The following is a 12,218-nucleotide window of genomic DNA, read 5'->3' on the forward strand; positions in this document are numbered from 1 at the left end:
CAAAGTTTGAAGACAGCTTATAAACCTGGCATAAAAATATTAAATATCATTTCTAATTATAAAAAAGGTTTTCTCTGGAAGGAAATATATTTGTCAATTAAAACTTGCAGTTAGACAGAATCAAAGACCATTTGAAATATCTTAAAACAACGAAAAAAAGCATCACGTTTTTCTGAACAAATCATTGAATCATGTACACTCTTTCTCACTGGATGCTTATTTCTTAGTTGGAGTAAAGGAAAACTTGAAAAGGGAAATTAAGGAAACATCAGTTAAAACTTATAATGACTAAATTGACAATGAGTGTGGAAATATTTATTCATGGGTATCCAGTATACATAGCATATAAAAAAATTAAAAGACTAGAGAAAATTGTGGCAACACTGGTATCTTCCACATTGTCATTACCTCAGGTCATCTGCTGCGAGACATTCTTATACCAGCAACAATATACTCTCACTCCTCCTACTGCTGACACCCGTGTAGCATCATTTTCATCCTTGACAATGCCATCAGAAAGCCTGCAAGATGTTGGAACTTAACTGTTTCCTGCTTTCTGATAGGTAAGATGAACAAATATTTATTAGTTTCAAAAATGTATCACTGGTGTTGTAATTCTAATGTTATGCATTATCGTGAGTTATGACCACTGTTCTCTCCTTTTTGTGGCGAAACAGTGTTCCAAACCATGTGGTGGAGGTACAAAGTTGCGGAAGGTGCTGTGTTTCATTGAAAACAAGACAGTTGATGCCAGAAGCTGCAATCCTGATACAATAATATTCGCTACTGATGACTGCAATAACCAGCAGTGTGGAGCAGGTAAATTATTTTTACTTTTATGTTGCATTCTGTAATATGTCGCTCGAGTTTAACCATATACAGCATGTCCTAATTTCTACTTTGTCCTCACTTGTGCTGTATTTGATTGTACACAGTTTTCAGATCTTATCTCAAAATTGTTTAATCATATTTAAACACTTCAAACATTTTTCCTACATGTACATATTGCTATTTGTACAATTTATGATTGTTACAATCAAATTAAATGTTTTTTTTTTTTTTATGCTCCTTCTTCAGACATTTACACATGGAACAGTATCATCACATTGGAGCTTAGCAGTGAAATGAGGTATCATTTCCATCTTGCAGCGTATATATGAAAGCATTAGCTTCTCTGTTTCTTATATTGTTACATTTCTCCTATTGTAATACCTGAAACATTTATCAAATTACAAATAAATGTCTGAAGAAGGGAGCATGAGTCCTCGTAAACATTACATCAAAAATTGTAAATTATTTTTTTTCATTGTGTGAAAAAAACAACTTATTTTTGTCATATTTCATTGTGCTTATGATCTGCTTTTCAGTGAACTTTACTCTGGTATATAGAATCTTTTTGGTTACATTTTCTTAATCTGCAATACTAAAAATGTAGCACCTTATGCTGAAGTTGAAAACTTTTTTGAACAGATCAACTTGTTCCAATGGAGCCTACCCATGTGGTGAGTGAGGAGGAAGACTGCGAAGAAGAGGAGGAAGGTACAATGGTGACTATAGAGCCCACTTTGGGAATAGATGTAAGTTCATTATCAACTATTGATTTCTCAATATCTCTCTCTCTCTCTCTCTCTCTCTCATATCGTGTATGCATGAGAGGAACCAAAAGATTTGGATCCATCTTTTCAGTGATTTTCTGTTGTGCAAATGTTTAAGAAATTAAGGAGCACAATTAATACCACAAATAGAGGCTTGTGCAGCCTGTTGTGATCCTATGGTGTGAAATGTTGCTGTTGATTGGTTCCTACCCAAGTGGCATGTGCTACTTGTCATGTTCGTGTGAAATCTTCCTTACAGTTAAGTTTCATCTCTTCAGGATAAATAAAAACAGGTAAAAATGGATTGCAATCATTGGTCCCATTGTTAAACTATGCAAATTTTATCTACTTGTTTCTCTTTACCTTCAAGATTCAAAATTGGTACTCATATTTGCATTGGTATTATTACTTTTCTGCCTCTTTTGACTAATTGTGGTGAAGAGGATGAATGAAGAATAGATGCAATTAATGAAGGGACATTCAGAAAGGAACTCGTGCCCAGGCCAGGACTCGAACCTTGAACCTTCGGTAGTGATATTGTGAGTCGACCATTCAATATGCATGTGGCCATCAAGGCAGTACACTTGAAGCTCATTTTACTCTGTAAAATATGAGCCAAGGTGTATGATTTCAAAATACTATTGTACTAGTGCATATTTGAATGATATAATATATTTTAAGAGATTTTTCTTTCATTCATTGATTCATTAATTCAATATGCTTTTCATATTAAGACATTATGTAGATCCAGTTTCTTTTACAAGTATCTTGTTTTGTACTTCAATTTTGTTGACTGCTCTTTTTTGCATGAAAAATTCTGCAAGTAGTTATTCCGTTTCTCTTGTAATTGGGCACAATCATTATACAACATAGCTGGTTTGTTACAGTTACATTATAAAGCTACTTACATTAATGAGGAATATTTATTTGCACAATGTGAGCATAATTCTAAGATTGGAGATATTGTTTTTCAGAAATATGAATGATCAACTGTTCACTAATGAATCCTTGCCAATTTATCCTGTCTGGAACCTCCATATCATGTCTCAACTTCTTTTACACAAAAGCTCCATTGTTACACTTAGAACTGAGGTCACTTATTAATATAGTACATACTATCTACAATTCATCAAATGATTTTCCAGGCTTCCATCTCTCCAAACAAAACTTTCACCATGGTGTGCATCTTTTTTTTTTCCTTCTTGTTAACAGAGTATGTTGCGGTTACATGTACATCTTTTGATGTTAATTATGTTATTGTTTACATCCTGATATAAAATTGACATACATTTTATTCACAGGACATGTCAAATAAATAAAACTAGTATTTTTGTTTATAGCACATTACTTGTTTTACAAATATTTGACTTTTGATGATTTCAAGTGAAATTATTGAAATATTGTAAACTTATATGTTAATAATTTATGAAACAATATGGAAGCAAGCAATGAAAATCCAACATATATATATGAAATATGAAGAGATGTCTGTAGACAAATTAATTAACTAATATGTTAGAAGAATAGGCTATAAAGCAATCACCTAGTCTGTTGCAGTTTACTTGCACATAAATCTTACTATGAAATTGTAGATTCTCAAATAGCTGTTAACCTACTTTTTTAGAATGAATTATTGATTGAAACTGCTCATGTGTGTTAACTTCTTGCACTTTATTCAATATTTTTATACAAGGGAAGAGGATTAGAATTCCAGTATGTAGTATAATACACCACCAATATAATACACCAAAGTATGTGCTGTGTTATTTGTTAAAATTGTATATCTTTGTTATTAGGAGCTGGCAACATTGCCTACAGAGGGCTCTGGTGAACCTGATACATCTGGTACGAGTGAGACACCCGAAACGCAGAGTACTGGTAGCACGCTCGAGTTAGAAACAGAAACTAGCATAGAAAGTAGTCCTGAGTCATCTGTTAGTAGCATGGAAACTAGTCCTAGCATGGATGTATCCACCTTGTCTGTATTAAGTGCTTCCACTAGTAGTGCTGAGTCTGATGCCACTGGTGCTTCTAGTGTAGAAGATGTAACCCTAACCACTGAGCTTTATAGCACGGAAACGGGCAGTTCTGTGTCCGATGCTTCTGAAACTACTGGTTCTGACATCACAAGCTCTGATGGAACATTATCGAGTGATGGATCAACTGGGACAGATTCTAGCAGTTCTGCAGAAACTTCTTTGGCTTCTAGTGCAAGTTCAGACAGTTTGAGCACAGAGTCGGTAACAAGCTTAAGTTCAGATGCAAGCAGCTCCAGTAGCGAATCGTCATCAGAATCTGAATCGACAATGTCATCGATGGAAACATCGACAGATACCAGCAGCAGCAGCAGCACCGAGAGCTCTTCTGAACTGAGCATGGACACTGCAACAAGCAGCGAAGTAACAACAGCTCTGAGCAGTGAACTTACTTCTTCAGATGTTTCAGCTATGGCGGATGTTACAAAGACACCAATAGCATACCCTGGCGAAGTAGACTTGTCGGAACTTGAAAAGCAACAAATGAGTGAATCTCCTGGTACAGAGTTCACAGATGGCTCATCTGAAACTTCAGAAGCAACAGGTTCTGATACGATGGAAGCCTCTGGTTCGACTGAGAGTTCTTACTCGACTAGTTCCGATCTGACCGAAGGTTCCACCGTATCGGGAATGACAGAGAGTTCCATTACAGATGAAAGCTCTAGTGAGACAGAAGTTACCGGCACACTTGAAAGTTCTAGCATGTCAGAATCAGTGGAGACTTCTAGTGTAACAGAGGTGACTGACTTCTCTGATGGATCTACAATGTCTAGTTTGGAAGTTGACTATAGTACAACTGAAATAACAGGTGATGGTGCTTGCATGATTATTCACATGTGCAGTACATAATAGGGCATATTTTGTTCATTGCTGCTATTAATTTAAGTACAATAATGATGAAAAGTAAACTTCAGAATGTCAATAAGTTTAAATACAGGAAAAATATCCAATATGAAGCTCACTTTGGATCTCAATATTTCTCTACTTTGCTACTTCAAGAAACATCGATTAACAAAAAGAAGTAAGATTGAATAAATCCATAGCACAAACACAGTTGCAATTCATTTCTTTTACACAAATATATAATATCCCTTGCCACTTTTGTGAACTAATTAATTTATTTATGGAATTATTATATATTTGTGTAAGCAGTAAGACTGAATACATTTTGATATTGTAATTAATTTCTTTTTCATGTGAACTTTTATTTGTATATAAAACAATTTTCCTTGTCTCATTTAACCTATGTATATTTTCAGCATTTCAAAGCTACATATCACCAAAGCATCTCTTTAAAAAATATACATTTGTAGTACTGAAATGTTGACATCATAGGAAAGTTGTGCCTCAGAAAGAATGTTATTTTATGTACAAATTAACGACCACACAATGACACTGTGGTAACATTAATGATTGCAACAAAAATAAATTTCTTCTTAATTTCAACACTTCCAATCAGAATCTTGTGGAAACAAAAACAGAAAAGTTGAGGAATCACTGATATGTGAAGAAAGTAATCAATCATACAGACCATGTGCTTGTCCTTACATTTGTTATGTACTAAAATCTAAATTGGAAATATAAACAGGGTTAGGCCTATGTGGTTAAAGGCAAGTAAGTGGTTTGAAGAATCTGTTGGGGTGAATATTGGCCAACAGTGAATATTTATCAGTTATTTAATGTACCAAATTTGCATGTTTGCCATACCTGTCTGGAGCATCTGTAGTTTATTTAGGTTCTTGTCTGAAGTGATTTGTGTGAAATTTCCTGATGTAAAAATGCCCTATTTTGTACTGCACACTGCTTTAAATTTGCATGAAATATAGTATTTAGTGCTTGTAAATTTTGCAACTCCTAAGTTTCACTGTACAATAGATAGATGGATTGTTGACAGATTTACTTGATAGATGGATTTTTCACAGATTTGCTGGTGAATGAGAATTTAGTTTTTTAGTGGCATGTTTGTGGTTTTGGTACAATGAATAGTAATAACAATGCATTATTATTTGAAAATTTTAACATCTAGATTAAAAACTAAATGCAATGCACATGGTGTCATGAAGTAAATCATACAATTAACTAACATTGATCTTGATAAAAGTAACAATGAAAAATTGTTATTTTTTGTATGTTAACTTCTTACAATATTTATAAATCGTATGTGATATATAAGTGGGGCCCTAATTCCACACACCTATATGCTTTCATGGCATGGTGCAAAGAACAGGGAAGCACTTTACTTTTTTATTGATGTATAAATGATATTACAGCCATGTCCTTTAACATTCCATGAGGAAGATAATTCATAAATCCTCCTCCCCTCTTCTAAATCTCAGATCAGATATCTAAAAATAATACATAATAGTAATTCATGAAAATAAATTAATCATTTAAAACTTTTTCAATCTTCATTTCAGTTACTGTTAGTTTAATGTTGATTTGAAAATAAGATTTTGTGATATTTTCCTTCTGTGAAATGGGATCCCACATAGGCACATGGGTAGCACCTTTGTCTTTAGTGGTAGATCCTGGGTTTGACTGCCGATGGGTGCTACTTGAAGAAAACATTAGCAGACTCTAGTCTAGGTAAACGGTAAAGTTCACGGTGCACATTGCACTATGCGGCACATAGGTGAATGTGGAGGTATAGTCCCACACATTCGTGATCTCAGCTGCCGGACCCTGTGGCCGAGTGGTTAGCACATCGTGCTGCGACACCAAGGGTCTCAGGTTCAAATCCCGCTTGGGCTTGGTTGTTTGTGAATGTCCATTCATCAATTTCATCATTTCATCAGTCATCCCCATTTTCGCAAATTAGCCAAGAGGCATAAAACGCAAAGTAAAATAAACTAAATCAATCCATCAAATCAATCAATCGTGATCACAGCCCATTGTTGGAGGGGATGTGATCAGCACTACACTCCAATTGCCTTTACCCCCAAGGGCTGCTCCAAATACTCATTAATTAGGCACTGACTGAACCTAAGGCTCTGTCCGAAAGGTACGAAGTACGTACTTGAAGCATGGTTTTGGCGGAAGTGACGTCACCTAGTACAGTTCGAAAGCGCCAAGTACAGGAGTACGCAAGTGCATATCTCGTAGTGCAGATAGAAGCTGACTCGGTCACGTGATTTCCGCACTCGTTGTTCATTTGTTTAAAATCGCGGAGGTAGAAGGTCAGCAACACAGGTTAAATATACGTTATGGGTCAGCAAGTTGTTGGTTAAAGTGCTTCTAATGTGTGTAAGTGTATGTGTACGAACATTTGAAAATGCAACGTAATTTCTATGGTGGAAAACAAATGTTTATAACGTGGGGAAAACAACGAGTACTCAGTTCTATCTACTGATCGTATTTGGCGCTGCAGTCGAAGTGCAATTCGAAAGACTTTCACTTCCAGTCCACGACTTCAAGACCGCACTCCAAGACCATACTCGGAGGATGCTCGCTTCAAGTACGGTCTTGCACCTTTGGGACACGGCCTGAGATGTGCTTTATGTAGGAACAAGGCTGAAATATTTCCATGATGGCGGCATACTTTAGTATGCAACAATCTGTTACACCACTCAGTAGTTTTTTCTCCCTTTGAAATATAAACAGAAAAATCCACAAGTAAAAGAAATAGAAAGACAATAGATGTGGAATAAGACATTATAGGCAATAATTTTCAAAAATAAACACAAACTTTGGAAAGAGATACTTGTAGCCACTAATAAACTTGCATCATTAATATTATAATATCCTAACTAGAATTTAGTGTAAAGGGGAAATATTAAAACTGATGGTGCAAAACCTGAACCTTAGTTGTAACTTGTTCTTCAACTTAATTTTGGGTTTGTAATTAAATAAAGATGATCTTGAGCTGGTATCGATTTGGATTGACAGATTATTTTTCTGATGTTAATACTTTGTTCCCATGGTTGGAAGATAAACATTGCCATATACTGTAGAATTACTCTGCAAATGTATGATTTTTTTCTAAAATATGAATTAATTCATAGTGGCGGCGGTGGCTCAGTCGGTAACGCATCTGACTACCATGCTAAAGATCCCGGCCGGTTCAAATCCGGGAACTTTTCTAACGATGGAAGCGGCCCCGGCGCCCACCCAGCGTCGAATAACATGGGTACCTGGGGGAAACCCTGGGGGGTAAAGGTGGTCAGGGGCATGATGCTGATCACATCACCCCCACTCACGACTGGATCAAGAAAGTGTGGGGCGTTACTCCCACACCCCCTATATGCCTTCATGGCATGGTGCTATGCACAGGGGAGCACTTTACCTTTTACCTTTACCTATGAATTAATTCATTTATCACTGTTTTCAAAAAGATCGCAAATATATTTTTGGTACACACATTGTTTCAGAATTGATCAAAGTTGCAGCATTTTGCATAACTATCAGAATGTCTGGAACCATTGTCTCAGCCAATGCCAGTATCAGGAAGTATTGGTTGAAATCTAAAATTCCATGTGGCAATGTCCTGAATAATATTATACACAATATGCAATTTACATGACTTTTGTGATTAAGTTATATTTTCTGATTATGCGAATTTATGAACATTTTAAAGGTAAACTATCGACTGATGTGGATTAGTTTAATTTGAATACTTAGATATCAACTATAGCAATATTCTGAACAAATAACAATATTCTGAACAACTTGAAACTGTTACATTGCTCAACCAGTGGTCAAAATCGCTAATGGTAACAGTATTGGTATTGATTCAGATTGGTATCAGCTCAACCCTAGTTGATTGTATTATATCTGATACAACCTTACGCATATGACTTTGATATTGGCTTAAGGTTAACCGTAAAGTAAACGTTGAGGTTTGAATTGTGTAAAGCTACATTGGTGTATAATGGCAATGGGTACAGTTTTGCATGAGTTGCACATTTATTTAAATGTTCTTGAATATTGAAGAGGACTTCTGAGGTATTGTATATTCTAGATTATGTATTTTTCCTCATGTGGCAGTTACAAGCTGATCTTTATGTTGATTATTAAGCTGGATAAAGGCTATCAAAAATAAAATAAATAAAATAAGTGAAACACCCTCTCTCTACCTTAACGTTTTCAGTAACCAGAACTTCCATAAGAATCCAGGTAAAATTCCAGCTTGCATTTGTAGATCTGCCTCTCATTTGGCTCTTCATGGTTCATGAAAGAAACTGTACTCCTTGTCTGTAATGTGAGGATTTTACTTTCAATTGTTACAAATGTACAGCATTCACATTTTAATTTTTAATTTCATAATCATCCTTTGAGATTGTAACCAAATAACATATTTCCATCTTCATCACAACAACAGACTTGTCAGAATCAACACAGAGCCCTATCGAAGAAGCAATCACTAAGGAGCAAAAGGTGAGAAAGTGCAAGAAGAAAAAGAAGCCAATGGTCCCTGTGATTCCCTGCGAAGAAACTGAATTTGGTTGCTGCCCTGATGGTAGCACGGCATCTTCGGGACCATTCCAGAAAGGTGAGTAGTAGCTGTTTGAGATTAAACTGTTCACACAATGAATTTCCATGTGGTGTGAATAAGAGATATGAGTTGTTCACATTGGCCAGTTAGGGCCTCCTCGATGAATCAAGGGGTCCCAGGTTGGATATCTGGTGGAGGCACAAGTGATTTGGATCCCACTTAAACTTTAGGTCCAGGCCCCATTAGTCTTACTGTGCATAAAGTGGACTTAAAACACAAACTCGTACATTTGTCAGTTGAATGTCTTGATGCACAACCTCAGCCCATATGTTTGGGATTTGAGTCCTGGTTTTGGCATGGGTGCTATTTTCTGTTAGCTGTCAATTTCATCTTCCCTTATCATTGTTTTTAACTTAGAAGCAGAAAACCAATGCAAAATTCAACAAAACTGGACTCTACAATAAAATGTGAACTTACGTAAAACTTAAAATATAGGGGAAAAAGGTGAAAAACTTAAGGTTTTACTGGACTTTTGCCCAATGTCGCACTTTTTTTTTAAAAAAAAATTCCTGTCCGCTATGATAATCCGAATTCTGAAAAATTATATCATCTTAGAATTACTTTGAGAGCGTTAATGTGAATTTTTGTATGGCTTGCTTTTTCTGTTGTCTAGATATCTGTGATGAAAAATAGGTGTGTGTAGCCATGAAACTATTTTGAATACCATTTGAACAGGGTAAAATGGTTTTGATACTCGGACTCATAGCCAGGATATTTTCCTGTGGAGCTGATCTCTGTTTGTCCTTATGCATGGGTGCCCACAGGGGTGGGGATCGCTTGACTCATCACTCTGTAATGAAGAAAACTTCACTATATATTCTTGCTCTCTCAGTTTTATTTATACTTTTTCTGTTTTTGTCTTTCTAAATTTTTTAGTTTCTCAGTTGTAGTATGTTTCTTCCTGCTTGCTCCATTTTTTCCTGATCATTTCATATTTTCTATGTTTTTGTTCTGTTTTCTGTCTTCTTTACCACCTCTCTCTTTCAATCTTCTTTTATAACTCTTCCTTCTTTTTCTCTGCCCTGCTTCTTTATTTATATACATTTTTAAATATCTCTACTTATTTCTTTCTAATTTGTATTTTTTATTGCTCTCTGTCTCTCTTTCTCTGAGTATCACTTCTTAATTTCTCTTCTTTTTAATTTTCTCTCTCTCTCTCTCTCTCCTTCTTTCTTGCTTCTTTATTTCTATTTTATTTTTCATCTCCATCTCTCTCTGTGTCTGGCTTCTGCACTTGTGTTTTTCTCTCATTCTCTATTTCTCTTGGATCTCTTCTACTCCCCTTTATTGTTCTCATAACACGTAAACATGACATCAATATACACATAAGGCCACAACTTTTGAATTTTATCTAGGTCTTCCTTAGGAAATGTTCTGCAATCTACTATGCCTATATGTGTCTGTATATAGTCTCAGCTTTAATAGCGTCTTTTTAAGAGAAGTTTGTCTCTGCACGATGAGTTCTTGTCAAGACATCCAATGCATCAAGAACTTCAATTTCAATTAGCCAATCATTTGCTTTTCCATTCAAGGTTGCCCTCTGCATGAAACCTGCAAGGATACAGAGCATGGCTGCTGTTCAGATGGAGTTTCGCCTGCTGAAGGTCCAAATGAGGAAGGCTGTCCTCCTAGTCTCTGTGAGGAGTCTTTGTTCGGGTGCTGCCCTGATGGTGTTAGCGAGGCAGAAGGAAATGATTTTGAGGGATGTGAGATCCTTCCATTTGAATGCAAGGATACACAGTGAGTACTGGAAGTGAAAAGTCTTGGCTTTAGGCTCCACATGACTGTGCTTGTCTTGAAGACATTTTCAAACTGTCTAATTTTAAAGTACCATGATGGTATCTCATATTCAGATGAATGATGCTGGTTTAGAATATTTTCTAGAACATTTATTTTGTTTTGATTTCATTCACTTTTATCTAGGTACTATATAATTTGTAATAATTTGTGGCACACTATGATGCGAAAGCTTGACTTTCTGCAAGTGTAATTACACCAAAACAAATTATTGCTAGAATATATTTTTATGTGCACTGTAGGTATCTTAAACACATTTTTGATGCATAAAAAACTGCAAAATGAAACAAATTTGGCATAATGTGTGATTTCTGAACTTTAAAATTTCACCACACTTTGTACTTAAATAGACTAGAAAAAACTTGTAGTTGCATGATTTCAATTCAAATGCAAATGTGAATTTTTCAATGTACGCATATAGGTAATTCTTTCACTGTAACTTAAACTTCAGGGTACCCACTGACCTGAAACCTGTGTTCAAATCCTAGCCTGGGCATGGGTGTTCTTTCTGAGTGTCCCTTCATCAATATCTTCATATCATCACTCATCCTCAACATTACAATTGGCCAAAAGTGGCAGCAAGGCAACTCTAAATGACAAAAATCAAAATAATCAAAAACCACTGACCTAAAGAACCTGCCAGGTCACGAATATCAATCTGAGTGAAAAAGTCATAGAAAAGTCAAAAAGTGAAGGGAATTTTGAAAGTATATTCTTTAAAATCCTGGAAAAGTCTAGAGAAATCTAATGTTTTCTGTACTTGTCAGGATTTGAGAATTAAAAGAAATTTTACTTTTACTTCTGCTGTGCCTAAAAATGTTTTCATAGTTTATATTTGTTCATTTATTTTGGACAATGTTGAATAAACTTTACTCTCTTGAATTGTAAGTGCAGTTAACCCTTTAAACCTGATTATAGAACCACAGAATGGTCTGGAAATTTATTTTAAAATTGCCTTGAGTAGGAATCCTGAACTTGTAACTTAGGCTTGATAATGCATGATAACTTTTGTTTTTATATTATTCTACTTTTTGTGCTCTCTCCTGTTAGGTTCGGCTGCTGCCCAGATGGCCTGACTGCCGCATCTGGACCAAACAATGATGGGTGCTTTGAGTGTGAAGGATCGGGAGAATGTGACAGCTGCGATGACACCAAGTACGGATGCTGTCTTGATGGTGAAAGAGCTGCATCTGGACCAGATATGATGGGATGTGAAGATATAGAAGGTAATCTTCTGTTTTCTTATCCTAGGCAGTGCTAGTGGAACACCTTAAATTTTGCATGTTAACATAACTGGAA

At 35.7% G+C, this 12,218-nt stretch overlaps 1 protein-coding gene across 1 annotated transcript in view; it reads left to right on the forward strand.

The window, feature by feature from the left end:
- Window positions 1-12,218, forward strand: part of Ppn (proteoglycan-like sulfated glycoprotein papilin) — a 326,401-nt gene that overhangs the window by 254,785 nt on the left and 59,398 nt on the right. The window contains exons 15-20 of the mRNA XM_083119653.1: window positions 678-819; window positions 1,471-1,577; window positions 3,392-4,439; window positions 8,949-9,119; window positions 10,655-10,862; window positions 11,970-12,145. Coding sequence (XP_082975779.1) covers window positions 678-819; window positions 1,471-1,577; window positions 3,392-4,439; window positions 8,949-9,119; window positions 10,655-10,862; window positions 11,970-12,145 — 1,852 coding nt within the window. The remainder of the gene's footprint in view (window positions 1-677; window positions 820-1,470; window positions 1,578-3,391; window positions 4,440-8,948; window positions 9,120-10,654; window positions 10,863-11,969; window positions 12,146-12,218) is intronic.

The sequence above is a fragment of the Lepisma saccharinum genome, chromosome 3 (assembly GCF_977018435.1).
Source record: "Lepisma saccharinum chromosome 3, izLepSacc3.1, whole genome shotgun sequence".
Classification (NCBI taxonomy): Eukaryota; Metazoa; Arthropoda; class Insecta; order Zygentoma; family Lepismatidae; genus Lepisma; species Lepisma saccharinum.